Source organism: Sphaeroforma arctica (genome assembly GCF_001186125.1).
Source record: "Sphaeroforma arctica JP610 unplaced genomic scaffold supercont1.82, whole genome shotgun sequence".
Taxonomy (NCBI): domain Eukaryota; class Ichthyosporea; order Ichthyophonida; genus Sphaeroforma; species Sphaeroforma arctica.
This window is the reverse complement of record NW_014040476.1, coordinates 72,525-96,874: the sequence shown is the minus strand read 5'-3', so window position 1 is coordinate 96,874 and position 24,350 is coordinate 72,525. Positions and strand designations below refer to the sequence as shown.

The following is a 24,350-nucleotide window of genomic DNA, read 5'->3' as shown; positions in this document are numbered from 1 at the left end:
ATATATAGTATACTATAGTATATATATATATATATATATATATATATACATATATATATATATATATATATAACTATATATATATATATATATACTATACTATATATATATATATACATACATACGTATATATATAAGATATATATATATATATATATATATATATACTAAGCACTTGCGTGCAGCAAAACAACCTTTATTTGGATTGTGTATGAATTCAGTGATGTCGACTGTGATCGAACACCTATCAACATGTATAGAAGTCCGAACAGATGATATTTTAGAGGCTTTAAAGAAAGCTTTAAGACCGCCATTTTCTACACATTGTGAGAAGGCTTTCCGTGAAGGATTACACGCGAACAGAAATAGTTGGGTATTTGATCGAACGAGAACTAAGTGTGTTACACTTTCGGGTCAAGATGAGATGCCATTAAATGAAGTGGCTATAGCCGGGTTACCTATTCGTTCTGATTATCATAAAGTCTGGCAACTGGCAGAAATTCCCCTATATACGAACGGAGGTAATAATAGACTTCTTTGGCATCACTGCTTACAACAAGGGACGCTCGCGCACAGCTGCGCAAGTAGAACAAAATGTGAATACGTCTATTTATCAAGAGGCTAAGAATATATGTCGTTTTAAATGGAAGATTATTAGTTTCGGCGCGGATTTTTCGGGTAATAGTAGCAAGGATGTATTTGTATGCGCAAGTATCCCACGCTCACAAATCTCGTCGTCTATGGAAGAATATGCGATGCTAACGAGCCATTTAGAGGGAGAATATAGGGTGAAGAAGGATTATTGCGTATGCCCGCTTGACATAGGTCGTAAATGTGTGCACGTAGCATCTTTAGTTTGGACTGTGGTTCAACAAAGTGGTTGGGCGGCGGCGAATGATTTTGAGAGGTATAAATATGATTCCAGTATAAAGCAATCTGACGATGACGAAGACAGCAATCTGTGCACAAGTAAGGAAAGTAAATGGGATGTACCAAGCTTTGTCACTGGAAATATAGACGAAGACGTATAACGCCCAATTTACCTGACAATCATCGAAAATCCAACAACAGTTTCCGAGCGTCAGGATAAGTTTACAGAATCAATGCACATCGTTGGTTCGGAAGGTTCGGAGGCTATGGAAACTGATAAAAAGAGTGTATGTCAACTAAGCGAAATTCTTGCGCCAACATTCTGAACATTGACTCGTTCGATATGAATCCTTGATGAAGCAATCTTAATTGTTTCCAAATTTTGCTCAGTAGTAAACTGAGTGTCTTTACGCAACATTGGCGGTACGTTGTATGTGCATCCAGCCGGCAACAAGTCAGCTATAAGGAATCCTTTGCCACCCATGGCGGCCAAACCAGGCCACATCTTCGCGCATAGGGACTCCTTGCACAAGTTAGATATCTTTTGATCGCTGATCTTCCCGGGATACAACGGAGACAGTGCCCGGCGGCTGACGTCCCCACAAGCATTTTGACCGTGCTGTGATGTTTGTATTTGCTGTATGTTGCCTTTTGAAAGTCGAGATTGGACGGAGTCTGGATAAAAATTTCTATAGTGGTATAGAGGATGGTTTAAGCACATATTAGTAATTATTTAAATATAAATATATAAGCGACATATTAGTAACTATTTACAAATATATATATAAGCGAATGCAGTTGATAATCCATTGTGTAGAGGACACACATACGAACCTGTACAATCGATTGCTAGTGATGTTGTTGGGTACTTCTTCATGAAGCAAGGCAGCCGCAGAGCATCCAGTTAGAAGGATGCCGGAAGTAGCTCAAAATAACTGCATTCATATCATTAAGAATGTTAGATACGGTCTGTGTACATGTTAATCCAAATAAGTGTGTTAAGACACCCTGGTCTAAGTTGTGCCTGACCCTGGCAAACCACAGTTACAGAGCATTCTGAATAGTGAGTGAACTTCTACCAGGTGTGAACGCTTTACCGTATTTCTCAATATTTTCCGCAAAAGCTACAAATTTGGTGGGAGTCTGGAATCCGGTACAAAAACGAACCCTCTCTACATCCTGGGATATATACTCATATGTTAGCTTGGATATACGAGTCTCTTTGAAGTTCTTCGCCATTCCGTCGAGTCTATGTTGCTTGTTGTTCAATTCATCCTCCATTAAATTCAATTCAATATTATGTTCTATCTTTTGTTGAGTGAGATTCTCTTCTGCACTCTTTATATCACTATGTAATTGTGCCATCTTTTCTTCTAAAGCTGCTAATCTCGAAGAACCTTTAGTTAGAGCTACAGTCTTAACCTCTAGTTGTATCGTAGTCGAATCTACCTTTGTATGACGCTTCTTAACTGTTTTGGGATTATCATCTGGTTGTATGGTACTAAGTGGTCGTCTACCTGAACGCAGAGTCGGGCGGCAATTTTCTTGAAGTAAGCCCAATTGCACCATTTCGTTGACTAACCTCTGCTGTTCTAATGCTTCATATGCTAAACGTTCACGCGCTACATTTGCACGGTATTCTTGTTCAGTCATAGGAACTGCATCGTCGGTAAGCTTGACCCTTTGTTTCGTTCTACGTATATACTTAACGTGAAAACTTTTAGTGCACAACTTGTGTTGTTTCTGGATCTCGTGATCGATGATAGCTTCTTGATCAACATCTTCAGAAGGATGTTCATCAATTCTTCCTACCTTGATCATCCATGTTTTGAACACATCTCTATCTTTGGTTGGTATAAGCTGAGAAAGATTCTTTCGTGAACGAGTCTTTGCTTTTGACCTCTGACTGTGATCTATGTATCCAAAATATGTTGATCGAGTATATCCTTGTACTACAGCCTCTATTGAAACATGTGCGGGGCGGGCTGAAAAGATTCTACGGACGATCTACTTTTGCACGCTTGATGCACGCCATTGTGCAAATGCAATTCTTCAATTATAACGATCGCTACTTTTTTTAGCCAGAAACTAGTATAGGATGATATAAGAACTTCTGCGACGTCTAATTGCTAATCTGACTTTTAGTTCATAAGATATCGTGCATTGAATACCGTGCTTGACACCCTTTCCACACGTGCAGTTATTTAATTATTGCGTGTGTTTGTGTTCAAAATGTGCTTGTCTCGTTATTTTGAAAGTTTTCTAAATATATAATATTTTTATAGATCTATTAGCATAAGCATTAGTTCAATTTTTAAGTTTTGAATCATACCAACACAAGAGAAAACTTGAGAGAGACGAGACTCGTCATGCGAGTCACGCCTATCAGGCTCACACTGAGTCACTGACACATCCTGTTTGCAATAAATCTACTTGTCGAAAACGGAAAAATGTTCTTCGTGGTGTGAAATGTGCTGTATTCATCATCATGATGTATTGTACAATATCTGTAAAATAGAGTATATAGAGGTGTTCGTGAACCACACAATAATATTTATATATAAATACCATTAAAAAACAACGATGGCTCGCTAGCTATTTGACTATTTGTCATCAGGCAACCTTCCTATTGAGTGTTCTATATAAAGAACAACAATACGCAAAAAGTGGGAAAAGAAATTATAAGAATCATATGACTTCGAGTCACTCTCGAGTGGGGGTTTTTTTCCGGAGAGTCCAAAGAGGTTGTTTTCCATAAATAAACAGATGTCGTGCCTATTTTTTATATTTTCTGGACTGGTGCGAGTGGGTCATTGGGTCATTGCGTCGCTCTGGGAGCCTGCCAGCGGCCCGCTCTCAGGACGAGTGTCCACTGTCCGAGGTCCTACTATAGAGAGTACTGACTACTGGGTACTACTGAGTACCGTATATATTTACTACTGAGTCACTATGAGCCTGGGGAGTGGCCCAGAGTGGGGCTACTATAGGGCCCTGGGCCTCTACTAGAGTAGGCCTGGGGCCTGGGGGGTAGTGTGTCCGAACTCCGAGGTCCTACCGAGTACTATGTACTGGAGACTTTGAGCGAGTTGAGTGCGTGTTCACGTTGAGGTGAGGTTAAATTGTACTGTGTACTTGGTACTATTTGGTGTGCTGGATCTATGTAATGCAGTGGCTGGTGAATAACGAGATTTATACTGTTGCGTTTGTTTGTCCCACAACACCCTATCGGTATACCATATCCACGATCTTTCATGCCTGTTAGATCTCCTTACACGTGGATAAAATATCTAGATAGGTAGTTGTACTGTTGTACCCAGCCGCATTGCACTACTCACAAGCAAGGATAAGATTACGTTAGTTATATGGAATAGCGTAGTTATCGCTGATTGCAGATATAAACACTGACACTCACCAACATGTGTAAGTCTGTGGACACACATCCCTACAAGCACACCGTCAGGGAGCTTCCCGTTGGTGAGAAGACTTACAAGTATTTCTCCCTGCCTGATCTCCAGGACGAACGTTACGGTATGCAGGAGTGCTGTCAGTTAGGACTTTCGTGTAGCCTTGAGGGTCAATAAGGTGTTTTTACAATATTGGCTTAATGTACCTGTTTGTATCGTACTTCTGCACGGTATAAAAAAGTCGCGCTCGTGTTAATACATACAGTTTAACTTGAGTTATAGTTTGTACAGACCATCCGTACAGCGTGTGCGCATGTCTATGCCACTGGTAGCAGCATATGACGTCTTTAAAAGGCTGGAAGTATGAAATGCGCTTCAGAATAACTTGCTAGACAGTGTATATATATATAAATGTATGTTTTGTTGGAATTACTAACCCCTCGTATATGGCCAAAGGGGAGCTCAAACAAAATAACAATAAGATGAGCATACAATCGACATAGTTAGCGAATAAAATTTTACGAGCCGTTTTGTTGCGAGAACAATACTCCGCCCTCATTATGTTTTGCTTTATGAGTTATATAAGCACTGGTGGGGGTTATGTATTCATGGTGCGTATTTATCTCTATACCTTTTTATAAATAGTCTCAGTAGTCATTAATGCAAGCCCATTTTCTACACGAGACTGGAGTAGTATATATATAAATATAAATTATATTACTACATATATAGTGTGTGTGTGCTTTCATATATACATTTCTTATTGCATGGGTCTATGCCAATGTAAGCTTGTCGTTTGTGTCAATTAAGTTGTAACAATTCAAAATCAAACAGTGAATGCGTATCGCTTCAAATACACATGCGGAGCTATTTGGGCTCTGTTTAGATGTGAATATATACCCTTTTCTATCCTTCATCCGAAAAGGCTCCACCATTAGAGATAAACCAAAACATGCCTATCGTGCCCATCATTGCATGCAGTCGCTGCGCTCTTGACCACCTCTATATGGAATTGTACCCTCAACCGTATCTATACAAACATTATACAGATGCATTGCCCTACTGTATGCGTGTGCTTCTCGAGTCCACTGTGCGTAACTCGGCATCAGATGACCACCGATCATTCCTAGAGAGCAGCGATCCCGATACGCTCGGGTCAGTGCACGGTAACGACCACGTGGAGATGATCCTGGACTGGCAACAGCACGCTAAGACAAAGGTTAGTCTGGGTAGTTAAGTGGGAAACACTTGGCACACGCATGTACATCTGCTCAGTTATATGCCATCACGCTGGCCGGGGTACGCAGTCTTGAAGAAATAGGAGAATGGTGTATATAAATATAGGTATTATATAGTATATGTAGGATTGCTCTTTATATTGTATATACATTATATATAATATTACTCCACATAGCTGTAGATTGAAAAAAAAGGCATATAAAGATGCTTCTCCCAACTATCCTAAAGATTTAAGTATTTACATATACCTGTTAGAATTTCTCGTCACAGATCAGCTATCCTGTAGACTGAAGTGTTATATCTACCCGTTGATTGACCTGATCAGATACAACTACCCTATAGATTGCAATGTCACATACCATTTGGTAAATTGAAATATTGCATTTGCCCGTGAAGATTCCTCCTCGTCGATCTAACTGGGCTGTAGTTAAATGTATTTCAAATACCTACTGAGAATCTCTTTCATAGATCCAACTATCGTACAACGGGAAACATTTCATGCACCTGCTGAATTTCTTTCTCTTAGATCCAACAGTTCTGTAGAATATAATAACGCATGTATCATAGATCCAAGTATCCTGTAGTTTGGCATAATATGCCTCCCAAGTTACTTCTGCCATAGAACGTGCAATGTACGCGCCTCCAGTACAAGACTCGTATCGTAGGTGTTGTTGCACCATACCCCGTACCAACCCACGCGTATAATCGCAATCACATGTAAGTAACCTTAACTGTTGTCTTACTGCTCTATTAACGCATGTACGCGTACCAACCCACACGTGTAATCACAATCACATGTAGGTAACATTAGCTGTTGTCTTACTGCTCTATCAACGCATGTATCCCCCCCCCCCAAACCTGCACCTGGTGCTGTGTTGCAGAATTGGAGCATGATGTTCATGCCTGCTCGATGCTTGTTCCTGGATGATTCTGGGCTGCCGTCTCTGCTTGACTTGGCGGCGTTGCGCGAGGCTGTGCGTATGCTCGGTATGCATTACTTAACACGCAGCACCCAACTACCACTTCGTTGTACGCTATTGTGTTGCCTAGCTGTGATAGTACAATCGCCCCTCCGCATGTGCTTATCTGATATGCTGATTGTGTAGGCGTTGTCTTGTAGCTGCGATGGCATCTGAATTGAGACTTAGTGGTGTAGACTCGTGAACGTCCCGCTCGCTCTTCCTGGCTTCTTTGCAGTTGTAGTATGTGGATTACGTATCGTGGTCCCTTCTGGATTGCCTACGCACCTACACTGCGATATCGTACGACAATATATATATTTATATTCTGTATGTGTCTATGGATGTATATTTAGGTGGCTTGATTCTTACAATGAATCCTTCCTTGTATAATAGGTGGCAATCCGGCCAAGGTACAGCCGCTGTGTCCTACGGATATCATTGTGAATAGTCCTTGTGCCCCCGCACCACCTGCAACTGGGAGAAAGCCTAGTATGATTGAGACTCTGGCCAGGAGCAACACTGCTGAGGTATGCGGCCGAACCAGTGGTTGGCTAAATTGTTGTGTTTGTATATGTAATGTATATGTTACGAACTTGTCTGTACATGCATAGATCTATGTCTGTGTTCAATCTGGGCTTATGTTTGTAGTTGGCATTGTGTGACAATTAAATAAACGTCCTCGGAAACCCATTATCATGTTTATGTGTTTTAAGTTGTATTCGTATGCGCATGTGTTTCTGTTGTTATTTATTATTATTAAATTACTTTGTCGTTTCCATCCCAACTGCAGTTTTCAGTCGAGACTCTTGTGTGTGTGTGTACATGCATCATGTGCAAGTATTCGTTTCATTGTCCGCTACCGATTTCAATGGCCGGGACTCCTCACCAACCGCTACCACTTGTTAAGCTTCACAAAGATAGAGTTGACCAAGTATGTTCTAAATCTATTATCTATGTCATACTTCACAGGCCAAACGCACACAGGAGTGTCTCTCATTCGTCAAGTGGAGTGGGGATGTGTTCGATAAGTTGTTGATAGTGCCTCCCTCTGCTGGGTCGTGCCACCAAATAAATCTCGAGCACACCTCGCGCGTGGTGTTTCAGAATGGTGATGATTTCATCTATCCCGATTCTGTCATAGGTAGGTAGTGTGCAGCCGTAAGTACCATATGAACAATAGGTTGTTTTTAATCTGGGGTGGTAGTTATTATATCAAATCTGAGTATTGTAGTTTTGGGTCGATTGATTGTATTTACGGTAGATCAGCAGTCTGGGTGAACAATTTTTCGTCCCGATTGGGGGCAGCAGATCGTACATTGTGTGGAGTTTTGAAGCGAAAAATTGGCAATCAAGGTCAGTGGAAGATATACATTTTTTTTACATTTCTGTGTTACGTAAGAAGTGGGTGAAGTGTATAGCAAACGTTGGCGTGTGATTGGAACATTTGATTACGTTGCGTATCTAATTGCGTCGGTGGTCAATTACTGGCATATTGTTGTAACGGCTAGGCTTGACCTTTGGATTTTGAGGTGTGTGCTTCCTCAGGTAAAATGCTCATTTAAATAAGATACTGCACAGCTAAAGTGATGCACTCGTTCAACATCATCCTCCAAAATTCCCAGTTGGCCCCCCTACATAGTACTGCTGTTAATCTTATTTTTCCTTCTGTTCTTTGCAGGAGCGGATAGGCGGGCGTCCATGGTCAATGGTCTGGGTATACTTGCATGGGGTGTGAGTGGGATCGATGCGCAGGGCGTGTTGCTAGGCAACGGAATTGCTACACAGTTGCCTGAAGTTGTTGGCGTAGAATTGGTAGGAGAGGTGCCGAACTATAACACCAGCACTGATGTGGTCCTGACGGTTACCAAGCAACTGAGAGATGCTGATGTATGTATCGATGGATTTGTATATACATATATATAAGTTTACGAATAGGTATACATTGGTATATCCGCAATGACGCGATATATTCGCCTATGTATCGATGGAGTCGTTGCTAAACTAACAGAGCAGTTGAAAGTTGAGTGAACCTCATGGGAATGACCCATGGTATCTGTTCCTTTTGTCTACTTCTTACTTTTGTAACTTTATCCGATCGCGACCCCGCCCGCGCTTTTAAGTGCAATCTTCCTGACGCCCCTAGCACTCTGTATAGTTATGTCATGTGCACATATCTGAACATAGCATGAGCAACTCTTGTACTCCCACCCCAGATGTACGCGCTGTGATAGAGCCGTATCACGAACGAATCTGTTTATCTCTGCACACACCTATACGTGTTCATGTATTCGTATTCCGCTAACCATCATATCGCCTGCGCTGTACAGTTGGAGGGTACTTTTGTGGAGTTCTTTGGTGAGGGTGTTCGACATTTGTCCATCGCCGAGCGATTGACTATATCCAGTATGTGCCGAGAATACGGTGCCAAGGTGGGCTTCTTCCCTTTGGACGACATGGGCATCAAGTATCTTCGCACCACAGGTAGGTCTTTTACGTACTGTGATCCCTTCATCATGCTATATCCAATGTGTGTGGTGTGCGTGTATAGTATGTGCTTTGTTGTTTCTTTTGTGCGTGTGTGTACGGTGCTGAATTGTTTTGTTTGTTTTTTCTTTCTTTTGTGTTGTATGTATGTGCTCTGCGGGTGGCAGTTCGGTTACCGTTTCTCTGGTATTCGCATGTGTTGCTTCAGTCACCGCAAGTAGTCTATGAACATATGTTTCTGTTTTCCACACGATAGTCGTACACCCACACTGGGCACTCAACTGGCCGTCGATTGCAATCCATTTTGAACACATAATCAGCCATTATTGTACAAGGGTATATATCTAGGCGTCCGATGCTGTGTCAGCCACACGCACTCTTTCCTATGGGTATTGAGCTCCCCATGCTATCATACTCACTCACCTTTGTTCATACACACGTCATGTGTACAGGAAGAGATCAGGAGACGGTGCAGATGTTTGAGAAGTACCTGCATGCGAACAAGCTGTTCCGTGGCACCTGCTCCACCAGCAGAGCCCCTCAGAGCGATACAAACACAGCCAGCGCAACCGAAGGCAACACACAAGCACACGCGGACGAAGCGAACGATAGCGAGGCACAGGCGAACACAGCCAGCGCGGGTGAGGATGAGGGGGTGGCTGGGGTGGGAGAGTGTGGTAACTGCGATATGTGCCAGTCTCGTATCAAGTACTCACGAGTGGTGCAGTTGGATTTGTCCAAACTGTCGCCCACTCTGAGCGGTCCCAAGCGCAGCACTGACCGTGTGCCCTTGACGGATATGCAACAGGACTTCAAGGTGTGTGTACATGGTTGTTGGATGTAAGGTGTGTGTACATGGTTGTTAGCCGTAAGGTGTGTGTACATGGTTGTTAGATGTAAGGTGTGTGTGCATGGCTGTTAGATGTAAGGTGTGTGTGCATGGCTGTCAGATGCTTATGGTGCACTATCTAGTATTGAAGAGTTATTACCCGGTGTAATCTTGGAGGGTATGTAAGAGCGTAGTTTGCTGGTGTATTTGCGGATGCGGCATACCTTGCAGTTGGTTTGTGGGCTGACTGATATACACCAGGGCTTCAGTCTGTGTCGTTGATTAAAGTAGTTTATCTCGTCAATTTCTAGCCTACTATCAACACCACTTTATCTAATCCCGAATTTATTTTGATCCCATAAAGGCGCATCTGATTGGTCCCAAGGGCCTCAAGGGCTATGGCATACCCACCAAAGACATTCAGAAATCAGTCAGCTTCTCCTACCAGGACAAACCCGTCACTCTCAAACACGGTACCGTTATGATCGCCTCAATAACGGGATGCACCAATACATCGAATCCCCTGGTGATGCTGGGTGCTGGTGTGCTAGCCAAGAAGGCTGTGCGTCTGGGGCTCAGTGTGCCATGGTACACGCGCAGAAGCTTCTCGCCTGGATCCGATACAGCTCTATACTACCTCAAGAGTAGTGGATCTCTACAGGCATTGGACGTATGTGATATATGTATACGTTTATAGTTTACTATCATATGCTGAAGTGGAGGGGTTGTTTTGTATGACGACCCTATAAGTGACGTCTTGTATGCATGTGAGAGTGGGGTGTAAAGGGCTTGGCTGTGTTGTGGTACCCGCGTTGGGCGTCTAGTGAACGTGTTTTACAGCACTCCATTATGTAAAGAGTGCTATCGTTGGTGAACCTTGCAGGTAGTTGGTTTTTCAGTTCTCACAGCGATGAAATTGATACAACCTCGATGTAATATGGGCCCCCGTTAATATCAATGTTTTATGGTTTTCCGGAGATTTGATTGTTTGTACCGATAAGAGTCTGGCATGCTGGTGTAGTAAGTGGCAAATAAGTACGTCAGTGGGCACGTCATGCATATAACCGCGTATCGTATGATATCATGTTTATGTTGTCAGATGCATAGCATTTTATTGTGTATACGGACACGGTATTGATTTACACACATTCGAACATATATTTATATATCTGTACACCCAACTAAATTCACCGCCTCATCTCACTCCGGTTGACCGTAGGCTCTGGGCTTCCCAGTCGTCGGCACAGACTGTCTGTCGTGCGCCGGTAACAAAGACCCACTCCCCGCCGAGTTGGTGAAGCAGATCGAGTCCAACCAATTGGTCACTGCGCGTATCACCAGTGGCAACCGTAACTGGTGCACGCCCGAGGGAGAAGTGTGGGCGGAGGGGTCGCCCCGTGCGAACTACCTGGCCTCTCCCCTGTTGGTGATCGCCTATGCTATTGCTGGGACTGTGGATATTGATTTCCAGAAGGTGCGTGTGTGGGTGTGGCGTAGTCATTGTACGGTTAGACCTATCCTGCAATGGTGATACGTAGAATAGTACACGGGCCTGAATACGGCCGCCGCCTTAAGACTTAAATTGACATGCTTCTATTCCCCATTTGTATTCTATATATAGGACCCAATCAGAACGCTAGAAGACGGCACACAGATCTTCCTGAGTGACATCTGGCCGTCGCGGGGAGAGCTGCAGGAAATTGAGCGCGTACATGTGCTGCCAGGGCTGTCCGAGAGTGTGCGGGATACGGTTGAGAAGGGCAGCAACAACTGGAATAAGATTGAGACACCTCCCTCACGCCTCATGTATGCGTGGGACAATGCGGCGACGTTTGTGAGCCGATCGCCGTTCCTGGAGCGGGTCACGTGTGACATGCCCCCACCCGTAGTGATAAATGCCCGGTGCTTGGTGTATCTAGGTATGTACATGCACACGTGTGCGTCTCCTCATACACACACACACACTGTCTGTGCTATCAGTCGCATATTCAGTCACTCTGACCATCTGGAACACGTTAATCCGTCACCTACAGGTGCAATTGACCCGTCATCTGCTGCATTACATTCGCCTCCCAATCACAGCCTCCTTCCGCAGGCACTCCTCCGTCTTTCTATCTGTCTCAATAGTCATCATACACATCGCGAATCCAAGGCCGTGGTCTTCGCAACCCGTATCTCTGTCACCTACTTGAGTAAATGGTCACCTATTGTACCGTACCTCACTTGCTATCATTCACCATCACCAAGCCAGCAACCTGCTCGCCAATCATCTTGCCCTGCCACTTTATAGTCCCGTGTAGCTCGTTGTTCCCCTTTGCCTAAGCTAAACGTGCACCTCTACCCGTTGTATCCTCAGGCGATGGTGTGTCCACAGACATCATCTCACCCGCTGGGTCCATCTCTAAGTCCTCGTTGGCAGCCAGGTACCTGTCTTTGCAGGGATTACACCCACGCGAGTATGCGTCGTTTGGGCTACGGAGAGGCAATGCAGAGGTTATGGTCAGGGGTGCGTACGCGAACGCGAAGCTCAGGAACCACCTGACAGCCAGGCCTGGGCCGTACACACACCACGTGCCGAGTGGCACGATGGGGAATATATATGATGTAGCACAGGTAGGTGTAACCATTTGTGTGTTTATGGGGGTTGGGGTTCTTGTACGTGTTGCATGTCTACGTGTGTATGTGCTATACGGTTGCTGACGATTGATACACGGATGACAAAAGATGAAAAGAGCATTGAGCGAGTATATTGGCTCGAACCATTTACGTAGATTTAACTAGGCTGCTTACCCGTTCGGAGTTTATAGTATTTATTTTTGAACTTCAGATGCTCTTATCAGTGTTCACACTGTCTTGTATTCGTCACCCGGCTATTCATCACCACCCCTCCCCACGCCCACACATTCCGTTCCTCGTTAATTGTCTCACTCCTTTGTTCCTATAACCCTCTATCAGTGGTATGCGCACGAAGGCCATCCGTGCGTGGTCATCGCTGGCAAAGACTACGGCTGTGGTAGTCCACGTGACTGGGCGGCTAAGGGTCCCGCGCTACTTGGCGTACAGGCGATCCTTGCAGAGTCGTTTGATGACTCACACCGGCGCAATCTGATTTGCGTGGGCGTGCTGCCACTGAGGTTTACAGATGGTACTACGGCTGTTTCATTGGGTCTCACGGGTACAGAGATCTTCACCATTGCACGGCCACCAGTGCTGACCCCCGGATGCCCCATATCTGTCACGGTGAGTGCTTGAATGTGTGTGTGCATTGTATTACAACTCGTGGGTGGGACTAGATCGGTGTGCGTGTGGTGAGTTGCTCCTTACGCGTGTAGCCTGCCATTTGCGCGTGTCTCCATCCACTACAAGGATCGATCCGCCGCTGACTGCCCCATATCAAGCCTGTGTATATATGTCTATCGTTTGAAACGTCCCAGTCCATTGCCCTGGGCCGAGGTTGTTTGGTGCGTCTTTCTCATTGACATACCTATCGCCATCCAACATGCCTTGCTTCTCACTCACATATCTATCACCATCTTCTCATGTCTTGCTTCAGGTGGCCATTGGACTGTACTCGTGGTCCTTCTTCATGCAGCTGGATTGCCACAGTGAACATGAGTGCATGACTATGGCGCACGGTGGCACCCTCAAGTACGTGCTGAGGAGGCTAGTGCAGTGTTGTGCGTCTCGCTCGTCCACCTGTTAAGTCTAGGACCACCTGAACCGCATAGAAGGGGCCTACATGCTTGCACAGGGGATTGTGTGCATTGGGGAGGGGGTGCACTCGTACGTACATACATTCGAGTATGCGTGAGTATCTCGTGGGTGTTGTGTGTATCTCAAATTACCCCTGCCAGTGGAGCATTTGTTTAGACGCGCCGGGAGCGGCGTCGGTATCGTTGGGGTTGGCTCGCGAGCTTCACACACCCGCATACTGTGTATTACTATTGGGTGTGTGAGGTTTCGGGCTACATTCTCATATGGGCCTTGGATGCCGACGGTTCGCTTTGGAAAGCATTCTAATTTGCAGGGACACTTAACGTATGGGTGCACCATTCATTCAGTTTTGGGTCCAAATGCATCTCGAGGGTGTGTTTGTCGGATTTGATAGCACACTCTTTTACATAGAGACTAGACACATACACGCACGTCTGTAATGTGATGTATAAGTGGACGAGTCTGTGCTCACATGCACCCGTCGGCGATGTTGTGTGTGATCTCAACAGTACATACATGCAGGTATGTACCTCATGCACATGTATACTCACGAGGTGTGGTCGTGCACGGACAATCCCCTGCGATACGAAGGCAGACACTCAGCCTCTAACATTCGCGTATACACGGGATATGTGTATTGTACATACTTGAGTCGGTGATTCGTCACAACAAACCTTTACACTATAATATAACTCGTTTGAATACGGGAGGCCTCCGTGGTGTACGACCGCGTATACCAGATACAGGCGGTACATTTGTGTGCGTATTGGTTAGCTTCTACGTACACAGGGTACGCTGATATACCGCGGAGGTGTGTCTACGAATGGGTTAGTTACTCATACCTGACCAGGACGTCCATCTTACCAGCGTGCGTGGCTTGACGTGTCGCGTGTGTTGGTGCTATGTGCGTTCTATATCCTACTGCACTGACTAACCGCCAGTGGATGGCAGCCGTGACTCAAATGGGCGGCTCCATCCCCTGACGGGTGTGAGGGGAGTGTATCCGATGAGAGTCTTCTGTAAATATGAAGACGCTTGGATATCACTTCACTTCACATCCCAATCCGTTACTTTGGCTGATACTTCCTTCGCCACCAGTAGTATGGTGTTGATCAAGAGGACATACACGCGTACTCGTACTGAGCATATGTACATTTGTGTTAGATGTGCATATCCAGAAAATACACGCGTAGAGACAGTATCACAGCCACACCCGTAACACTAGTTGAATATGGGATATACCCATATACCCAAGCGCCGTCCTCAATGGTAGAACCGCTAGAACATCGAGCACAACGTGACCAGCGTGTCACGTGTGACCTCCGAACTGATGACCGTTGTAGTTCCGTGGCAAGGACTGCGAATGCGACGGTCAGACAGTATAATTGAATAAACCGCTGAAAGCACACGCGCGAGTTCGAGGTTCCCCTTTATTTTCATATCTATATATTCATCGTGTATATATATATTATATATACATCAAGTATGTATATCTTTTCCGAATTGTGCTCCTGTGAGAGACGCTGTAGGCAGGAAGGTACATTAGTCAATGTGGATAAGTTCGTCCGCACCCTCTGCAGGTGGTGTGCATGATAATCATTTCAAAACGCACTAGCACGGAGACATTTCCGTTAAGTGATGGCTTCCCACAACCGAACGTCTTTAATAATTACAAGTTAGTGTGCTCTTATCATGTACAAGTTTGTGTGCGAGGCTGAACGTGTTCAACTCGCCTGATTTGTGAGGTGTATGTATACCTGAATATCACATATGATGCATGCATCTTTGTGTGTGTGCGAGGCTGAACGTATTCAACTCTCCTGATTTGTGAGGTGTATGTATACCTGAATATCACATATGGTGTATGCATCTTTGTGTGTGTGCCAGCCCATAGGTGTATGTTCATATGTTATGTTGGTGTTGACACGATATGTGTATATATACATTATATGTGTATGTATGATACAAGGATGCAAAGAATACATATTAACACGCGAAGAGCAAGTGTTTCTGTGGTTTTTGTTCATATTCTCCTTTTAAAGCTAGCAAGCTAGATCGTAGGGTTTAAGGTTGAGCAAGGGTTCTAGGGTTAGGGTTAAATCCCATATGTACATACATATTCACATCAGACTGATTTATATACACGCGTTTCGGCCATACCGAGTCTTTCAGACACTTATTTATCAGCGGGTGAATCAGCCCTGCGTCTCTTGATTTTGGCTCGCTTTTCAAATTTTTCGTCCTATTATTTCTTAATATTTCCTGATATTCAATGACCCTCCTTAAAATTACAAGAGCCAGAATCGAGTATTTCCTGATTATTAGGTGCTCTTGGGACTAAATAAAATCGCGTGCAATTTTCTGAAGGCTGTAAAAATCGGGTATTGAGAATACTGCGTCTGGTGATATAACAAAATATTTACATATGTTTTGTGTGTTGTAAGTAAATACATTGTTGGAGCTTGTACATACAAATTTCCTGCGTGCTAAGCGTACGCTGTCGAAGTTTAATAAGAGAACAATCTATAAAGGCTTGTACGTAGCTTATTCACAGTAAAAGACCTGTATTCGGACTACACACAAAGCCAAAACCCCCGCTGCGATGCCCATTTCCGCGATGTGCCCCGAGGACAACTCCGCAGCCACGGAAGGGGATGAAAAGTTCACTAGTTTCGTTTGCAAGTTAGAGGCCGATTATATGTGCCCTTGCAATACACGACTATATTACTGTTCTGAGGTTTGTCAGGTATGTATTGTATGCTTAAGTGGACATACTATTGAGTCTTTATCACTCTGATGCGCTGTGTGCACTGATGTCATGGTTGTCGCACGGGTGTCCTCGTGCATTCAATGATACATGCCCGAGTTTAGCCAAGTTCTATATCTCATGCAATTGCTGAGGATAGCAATATATTGTTTCCTCGTATCTCGTACTCTACATATGCTCCGTACCCGACATGTGTCTATAGGTCTCACAATTTGGCTATGCCGGTCTAATTGTGGAGACTTTTTTCTGTTCGTGAGTCTACATATATAGTGTAGCCTCAAGTGTATTAAGGTTAGTACAGCCGCTTCCCTTAGGAAATGAATAGCTCAGGTGTAAGGGGTTGGAAGGTTATAAAGGTACGCGGATGTTCGCGACGTACAGACTTGGTGAGCTTATGCAATACTCTGCGTAGTTTCTCTTCGAGTCCAGTGTTGTTGCGTAACGGGGAGAACCGCTGAGTTACTAGGTACTTTAACTGTATCTACCCAATTCATTAGCGATAGAATCAATCTAGACACATAATGCTTTTGTTCACAAATAATTGTGAGTGAATGGATTTCCGTTCACTGTACTACAAATACGGTGTGCGCGAACCTATCTGCATTCGAGTGTAGTCACGTGATTTTAGGGTTTAGGGTTTTACGTCAGGCCCATCTAGACCTTTGTAGTTGGTTGTACAGTTACTGGGCACTTTAAACAAAGGAGAGGCGAATTTGCGAGACTACCTTTTGCAACAGAATTGTTTACACTGAGATATGATACATCAACAGTCTTTACTATCCCTGACTTCATTTATATCGTGCGATGTGGACTGGCAATGCGTCTAGATCACGCTTAAGTTTAATTTTGAAGAACTGAACTTTATTGGTTGGCATGTGGTATGTTTTAACGTACTGTGATGTGCGGATATCGAGATTCACGCGTCGTTTAGTCAGGAGAAGTTGAATGGAATATCTGTTTAAGTGTGTCTTTGAAAACTTCATTTCACAACTTGACTGTACACTACCCTCAACTGGTGGATATATATATATATATATATTTACTGAGCTGAGCTGAAGAAACGGGTGATTCATTGAATGATTTTGTTTACATGTTCAACAGGGTATAGCGTGGTATGATCTTGGACATGCGTAAGAATGCGCGGCGAATCGTGATCGCAAGCGTCCGCATCCCAATACCTCAGTTGTGAGTTCGCCCACTAAAGACTTACTCGCACAAAAGAGTGCCCGGATATGTAAAGAAGAATGTAAACGCTAAACCCTCACGTCTAAGAATGAGCCCAGAGTTCTGGAGAATGTTGGACTTGCAGATACGAGGTATGATATACCTGTAGCGGCCGTACCGGAAGCAAGGGAGAGACGAGATGCTCATGCGCGTGGTAAAGCAGACACTGTGTGCGCCGCTCAGGGTTTCGCTACTGGGAAAGCGTGTGCACCTTCGCACACACCACCCACCGCTGAGTCAAAGGTTGGAGCGGACAGGCGTTCAGATTGTACGCAACCGGTGGAACTACAGTCACCTGGGCACTCGCAGGTCGAGTCTATGCTGGCGTGTGCTACAAAGCCACAGACCGTCAGGAAGGAGAACGCGGCAAGTGATAGTATATGTGTGCTAGCGAACACTACGGCGCAGGTCGAGTCAGGCCAATCGGATGCAATCAGATGGCAAGAAGTTCGGTACCGGCGCGTTGGTGGATGTGACTGAGGTTGTGGTATCGTTTTAGGGAGAGTCTCGGCTCAATCTGTTGAGAGGTGAATGCCCTGAGCCGGTCAAGGAAGTACTGAAGCAGATGCCCAAGAAGAGATTGACACACATGTGTCCCATCACAGATTGCGATGAAACGTTCGCAGGGAGGGGGCTTATAATGAAACATTTCGCGGCATGCCATAACTACTCAGCGAATGCACCGAAGGCGAACAAAGGACGTCGATATCCATGTCGATACTGCACCAAAACGTTCGCTCTGGCACTGCAATGCGCACGCCATGAGATTGAGATCCATCCCATTGTCAAATGCGATGTGGTGGATTGTGAGGTGGTTTTGCATGGCGTTCGTGCCTTGAATCGGCACAGATTAGATGTGCATCGGTTTAGTGTGTGTCCCTGGGTAGGCTGTGGTCAGCCCTATAGCAGGGGAACTGGGAAGGCATCGGAAGGAACACCATACGGTCAATCCTGAGCGATGCTTGTACTATCATCAGTGTAGGTGTAGCTGAGTTCTGACAGATAAGGGAGAATGGCCTTCTTCGGCGCAGTATGAAAAATGCCACGAAAGGATCAAAGAGTGTCGCTTTTGCGCTGCTAAGATGCCGAGCAAATCTCAGATGCAGAAACATGCAATGGTGTGTGGATGGACAACTGGTTGAAGGTCGGTAGTGTCACACCACGGTCACTGCCGTCTGTTCAGAGGAAGACGGTATCGATGGCTGTGGCAAGACCCGCGCACACCAACTGCTACGCTTGCCAGGTCTGAGTCTTCGCATCGATTGGGTCACATTGCTTTAAATATGACATAGAAAGGCCGACACCTCGTGTGAAGTTATTGCGGGTGTAGCACACCCGGCCGTGACTGTGAAAACTTTAGAAGGCGAATTTCAGGACAACCCCACTAATGACACAGAAGGCGTGCGAGATATGTCCGGTAGATGGCCGTTAATGCGCAAACAGTAGAGCAGTCAGTCATGCTTGGGTGGATCTGGCTTGCTAAGACACCTTGGCCTTACGTAAGAGCACGACTAACGACCGATAAAAGTTGCAAACATGACACACGTAAGTGCTCAGTGGCTATGTGTTTTGTTTCTGATAAAGAGTTTAATCGGCGCTAACGTTACGTGCTTGTCACATTTGTGATATGAAGTGCTCAGTTGTGATTCGATAAGTTGCTTAAATCTTGTGTATTGTTTTGCTCTCATATTGCGGCACGGAGCCATACTATATGTTAGATAATATCTACATATTATATGTTAGGTAATATTTACATATTATATGTTAGATAATATCTACATATTATATGTTAGATAATATCTACATATTATATGTTAGATAATATCTACATATTATATGTTAGATAACATCTACATATTATATGTTAGATAATATCTACATATTATATGTTAGATAATATCTACATATTATATGTTAGATAATATCTACATATTATATGTTAGATAATATCTACATATCATATGTCAGATTATATCTACATATTATATGTTACATAATATCTACATATTATATGTTACACAATATCTACATATTATGTTACATAATATCTACATATCATATGTCAGATAATATCTACATATTAAATGTTAGATAAATCTACTGAGTCAATACATATCTGTGGTTTACAACAGCCACACAACAATTTATGTTTTAGTCTAGACATGGCTTTACACAGTAAAGCGCAAGACTTCGAATAGAACGCTTACTTCTGTCACACTCAGGCAAAAGAAACACTATACACTATACTGATCTTAAGAACTTCGTGCTAGTATGGCTCTTCTGCTTTTGAGGTATAACTCAACAACACACGTACATTTGCGTCTCCGCCCTGGTCGCTGCACACGCCGGATCGTTCCCGCGTAAATGCCGTTGCCATGACAACGTATACACGCACTGTATTCTCCCGGCGCATTGGCCTTGCATCTCTGTTTCTGTGTGCCTGACTTTTGTCCGCCAATCCGAGCTCAATAGGCCCTACAGCACTCGCATGATCGCCTTCGTACGCTCTCACTGTATCAGAAGTGGTATATATCACCACTCCCATCGCCCTGTGACAGACAGCTCAGCACCCACTACTTGATCCGGCAAACTATGCCTTTAAAACACCCCCGCTCACCCGTTCGATAGCCTCCGGATAGTACGCAAACAAGCACAGGCTGGCGTAAACCGTGTGCCGGTAACTAGATACTGCTAGTGCCCTAACGTGTAATAGAATAAACGTAATGTGTGTGTATGTGCCTTGGTTGTGCTGCTGATGTGATACTACTTCTTAGAGTAATAGAATATACGTATGTGTATGTATGTGCACAACGTACTAGAAAATACGTAATGTGTGTGTGTGCCATGGTTGTGCTGCTGTGTGTGTGGGTGCACCACCTGCCTTGGCCGTGTCTGTAGCTTATTCCCTAGCCCCTATTCGAGTGGCTGGTTGATGCGGCTATGGTGGCTCTGGGGTTTCTCCCGTTGGATCGCCTGTTGCGCCCTCATATCCCTCCCACACACATTTGACTCCGACTTGTTCTAGGATTTTCTAAAGACCCTAAACCCTTCAACACATTCGCGGTACGTCTGGAAGCACGCAGGCAACTCCAGCGCTTAGGTTACATACCTACCTACATGTCCTCCAGTCATACGCTCAAGTTATATACCTACCTACATGTCCTCCTGTCATGCGCTCAGGTTATACACCTACCTACATATCCTCCAGTCATGCGCTCAGGTTATACACCTACCTACATGACCTCCAGTCATGCGCTCAGGTTATATACCTACCTACATGTCCTCCAGTCATGCGCTCAGTTTATATACCTACCTACATGTCCTCCAGTCATGCGCTCAGGTTACATACCTACCTACATGTCAAAACAGCAAACAACAAAACACGCCACCACCCATACAATTGGGTACAAACCAACCCCGTGTTCTGGAGAAGGCTGTGTGTCGGTGGGTGCAGTTCAGCCCTAAATAATAGAGTGTACATTTGTACTGGGCAGAGCTTTGGCCCCGTTGTGGCATCACTGAGCGCCCTCAAACCTGTGTGCCTGTCCTGCTATGTGATAAGAGGACATGCCCTGGGTCTCACTGTGTGGTTGGCGTGGACCCTGTTTGATGTGTTTCGGACAGAATAAGCCCTAAAACCCTAAAAGGGATGTGCAGTCATCCATCAACTACTGACTTGGAATGACTCGTGTATCACTACCAAAATACGAGCACAGAGTTGTGCCAATACACACCACCCCACGAACATACGGGCGGAAGTGTACATGCACATACATAGTGACAAGCACACACACCCCACGGCAAATACGCACGTCAATACGAGCACAGAGTTGTGCCAATACACAACGTCCAGAATGCACATGCATGTGCGGGGTTTTTAAGGTTTTCAGAGCTTTCAGGGCTTTTAGGGTTTTCAGGACTTGGGTTTTAGGGATTTTAGGGTGCAAAGTCCCCTCCGCAGCAATAGACCGTAGCGCACACCCGCTGAATGCCCTGCACACGTGCGGCGACGTACGTAGACAGCAACAAAGCCGTCAGTATCACACCCACAGAGTCACACCAGCACGTGTCTTTTGAAGTCGCCTGGTCAGCCTGTAGTACAGCTCACAGTCTAACAGTATCACACCCACACAGTCACACCAGCACGTGTCTGTTGAAGTCGCCTGGTCAGCCTGTAGTACAGCTCGCAGTCTCACAGTATCACACCCACACAGTCACACCAGCACGTGTCTGTTGAAGTCGCCTGGTCAGCCTGCAGTACAGCTCACAGTCTCACATGAGATGAGCCGAGGCAGACACTGCAGAACACAGCTCCTTACCTCCAATACGTCACCTGCAACCCAACCACCCCTACCTACACCCTCATATGTCATCGTCTGTGCCATCCAACCCCGACAGTTCGGTATCCTCGCCCTCCCCATCTCCATACCCATCCGCCTCATCCGCCCCCTTAAAGTCTAGTCGTCGCTGCACAGTACTCTTCGCACCACCCACATGCTGTGCTTGTGCACGCCCCTGGGCATTTGCCTGGGCGTGTGCCTGTGCGTGTGCCTGTGCGTGTGACAACGCTTTTCCGTCTCTGAGCGAGGCCTGTCTCTCCAGTGTGGTATTGGGTGTGTTGCTGGACGCTCGGTCGTGCATGGACAGTTTGCGTTGCCGTTTGGCTTGTACGCGTTTCTCCTTCGCATCAGACACCGCCAGAGTCTGTATATGTATGTGTGGGGAGGGAGGGGGTGTGTTTGAGTATATGTTCGTGTTTCTATTTCTAGTCCGTGCGTGTGAGAAAAACCAGGTTAGAGCGCGCAAGGATGCGACATACAAGCACACGCGTACCAATTCGTGCAGGGCTTTTGTGCATGACTTTCATCCGCCGCAGCGATGTCCTCACACACTCGGAAAGGTGTGCTACAGAGGTACTACTAAACCATTGCATTCAAAGCATCTGTCTATAAACAGGCGACGTAAATCCTCGCGAGCGGCTACAGAAACACGAATATACCCGAGACAACGGGACTATGTGTAACGCCCTGAAGATGTCGCTGGTGGCACTGATGGAGGACCATTGTGTGTAATTACAGGACACATTCACAGTCTCCATACCAACAACAACAACCCACCTCCTAGTCATCCCACCTCGGCTGCTACAAAGCTTGTGACGAGCACTGGCAGCACGGAATATAGCAGACACGGCTAGCGTACCATACGACAACCCCAACACGTGACACACTATTCACCACTCTCATCCACGCAGCACACACACACACACAGACCTCTCCACACATACACACACGGAATCATACACACACGCACACACGCACACCTTCACTCACGCACACACGCACACCTCCACACACACTCGCATCTCCATGCACACACACGCCTCTATACATCTCACTCACACAGCACACGCACACCTCCACACACACTCACACCTCCAAACACACACACACCTCTATACATCTCCAAACACAGCACACGCACACACACCTCTATCCATCGCCATATCTTATTGACTATCGGAGAGGCCTTGAGCGACCGAACGAAGTAGAAGACGAAGCTAACATTGTACACCACCACAATGGGTGTGTTGAGCCAGATGAACCCGTTAGACCGGCCAATGGGATCTAGCTCCGTCACGCCAATGCTGTGAGTCATCACATTGAGCGCTGAGCTGAAGAACAGCAGCACCAGCACGTGGCCCATCATCTGTCGATTGGGTGTGAGTGCGTGTGAGTGTCCACGTAGGTGAGGAGTACGTCCCATGTGTGTGTATGTATGCCTAACTATTTAATATATATCATCTGTCGATTGGGTGTGAGTGAGTGTGAGTGTTCACATAGGTGAGAAGTACGTCTGATGTGTGTGTGTGTATGCCCAACCATTTGAGATATATCATCTGTCGATTGGGTGTGAGTGCGTGTGAGTGTTCCTATAGGTGAGAAGTACGTCCGATGTGTGTGTATGTATGCCCAACCATTTAAGATATATCATCTGTCGATTGGGTGTGAGTGCGTGTGAGTGTTCACATAGGTGAGAAGTACGTCCGATGTGTGTGTATGTATGCCTAACCGTATACGATATGCTCTGGTTGGCACATGGGGGATGGTTTATAGTGTCGTCCAAGAGGGGGATGTAAGTGCGCGTTCACATAGGTGAGGGTACGTTGATGTGTACGCATCCATAAAGAACCTCTCGCATATTCCCGTTGACATTGCCATATTATGTACATAATATGTACATACTATGTACATACTATGCACATACTATGTAGCTATCGCCAGCTCATGGCCAGCATACCAAGTTGAATGTGCATTCCAAAGTCACTGAAGTGGAAAACAACGTATGTACAAATCATATAATAAGAGGTGCTACCATGCAAAGGATATAATACTACGCTCAACTACCAACGCCATCCAGCCATCGGTCGCACCCCCACTCATACCGCATATTTGTTGACTGAGTGCGGCAGGGGTGTGTATGGCTTTATCACATCCAGCGAATAGAAGCCCACCACCCCCGTCACCATGTAGTACAGCACCAGCACACACTCGAGTATAGCCCCATGGTAGCTGAAGATGGACAGGGACTGCCGGCCAAAGCGATGTTGACTCAGGACGTGTTGGTACTCTCCCCTCTGGAGTATGGTATAGGAGATGCGTGTGTGTTATACTGATGTGTAGAGTATCGATTGTCTGGTTGGGTTGTTGTTTGCCAGAGGCGAGTATGAAGACAAGATGATATAGATGGAAGTATGGTGTATGACGTGATAGGGTGTGTTACGGCCCAGTAACGGTAAGCTGAACGGTGGCCGCTAGTAGTACAAAAATAGCTTCTGGTTAATGTCAGAAGATTCATGA

At 45.4% G+C, this 24,350-nt stretch overlaps 5 protein-coding genes across 5 annotated transcripts; 3 read left to right on the top strand and 2 right to left on the bottom strand.

Annotated features, from left to right (window-relative positions):
- Nucleotides 1-193: 193 nt before the first annotated feature.
- On the bottom strand, nt 194-3,107 carry SARC_01937 (hypothetical protein). Its single transcript, XM_014304326.1, has 2 exons — nt 1,705-3,107; nt 194-1,559 (listed from the first exon to the last, which is right to left on the bottom strand). Exon 1 carries the CDS (start codon nt 2,689-2,691, stop codon nt 1,915-1,917), a length of 777 nt encoding a protein of 258 aa, XP_014159801.1. The 5' UTR covers nt 2,692-3,107; the 3' UTR covers nt 194-1,559; nt 1,705-1,914.
- SARC_01938 (hypothetical protein) lies at nt 425-1,031 on the top strand (the record flags this gene model as incomplete). Its single annotated transcript, XM_014304327.1, has 2 exons — nt 425-521; nt 577-1,031. The coding sequence occupies 2 exons, from the start codon at nt 425-427 to the stop codon at nt 1,029-1,031; spliced, it is 552 nt and encodes a 183-aa protein (XP_014159802.1).
- An 878-nt stretch (nt 3,108-3,985) lies between the features above and the next one.
- Nucleotides 3,986-14,930, top strand: SARC_01936 (hypothetical protein). Its single transcript, XM_014304325.1, has 14 exons — nt 3,986-4,398; nt 5,324-5,493; nt 6,395-6,500; nt 6,869-7,002; nt 7,445-7,616; nt 8,154-8,362; nt 8,803-8,956; nt 9,412-9,776; nt 10,153-10,458; nt 11,008-11,262; nt 11,410-11,707; nt 12,145-12,401; nt 12,744-13,028; nt 13,342-14,930. Exons 1-14 carry the CDS (start codon nt 4,287-4,289, stop codon nt 13,489-13,491), a joined length of 2,973 nt encoding a protein of 990 aa, XP_014159800.1. The 5' UTR covers nt 3,986-4,286; the 3' UTR covers nt 13,492-14,930.
- Nucleotides 14,931-16,104: 1,174 nt separating this feature from the next.
- On the top strand, nt 16,105-17,973 carry SARC_01935 (hypothetical protein; the record flags this gene model as incomplete). The annotated part of the gene is made up of 3 exons (XM_014304324.1): nt 16,105-16,248; nt 16,472-16,521; nt 17,553-17,973. The coding sequence occupies 3 exons, from the start codon at nt 16,105-16,107 to the stop codon at nt 17,971-17,973; spliced, it is 615 nt and encodes a 204-aa protein (XP_014159799.1).
- Nucleotides 17,974-21,724: 3,751 nt separating this feature from the next.
- SARC_01934 (hypothetical protein) lies at nt 21,725-24,130 on the bottom strand. The gene is made up of 3 exons (XM_014304323.1): nt 23,936-24,130; nt 22,981-23,199; nt 21,725-22,197 (listed from the first exon to the last, which is right to left on the bottom strand). Exons 1-3 carry the CDS (start codon nt 24,017-24,019, stop codon nt 21,856-21,858), a joined length of 645 nt encoding a protein of 214 aa, XP_014159798.1. The 5' UTR covers nt 24,020-24,130; the 3' UTR covers nt 21,725-21,855.
- Between the last annotated feature and the right edge of the window lie 220 nt (nt 24,131-24,350).

Excerpts from the sequence above, each read along its gene's own strand:
- SARC_01934 (XM_014304323.1), bottom strand. The coding sequence starts at position 24,019 with ATGGTGACGGGGGTGGTGGGCTTCTATTCGCTGGATGTGATAAAGCCA. Across the intron at positions 23,200-23,935 it reads ACTCAGTCAACAAATATGCG|ATGATGGGCCACGTGCTGGT; the intron begins GTATGAGTGGGG and ends CCCAATCGACAG. Across the intron at positions 22,198-22,980 it reads AGATATGGCGATGGATAGAG|ACTCTGGCGGTGTCTGATGC; the intron begins GTGTGTGTGCGT and ends ATACATATACAG.
- SARC_01937 (XM_014304326.1), bottom strand. The coding sequence starts at position 2,691 with ATGATCAAGGTAGGAAGAATTGATGAACATCCTTCTGAAGATGTTGAT.
- SARC_01936 (XM_014304325.1), top strand. The coding sequence starts at position 4,287 with ATGTGTAAGTCTGTGGACACACATCCCTACAAGCACACCGTCAGGGAG. Across the intron at positions 6,501-6,868 it reads CGAGGCTGTGCGTATGCTCG|GTGGCAATCCGGCCAAGGTA; the intron begins GTATGCATTACT and ends CTTGTATAATAG. Across the intron at positions 12,402-12,743 it reads ATATATATGATGTAGCACAG|TGGTATGCGCACGAAGGCCA; the intron begins GTAGGTGTAACC and ends ACCCTCTATCAG.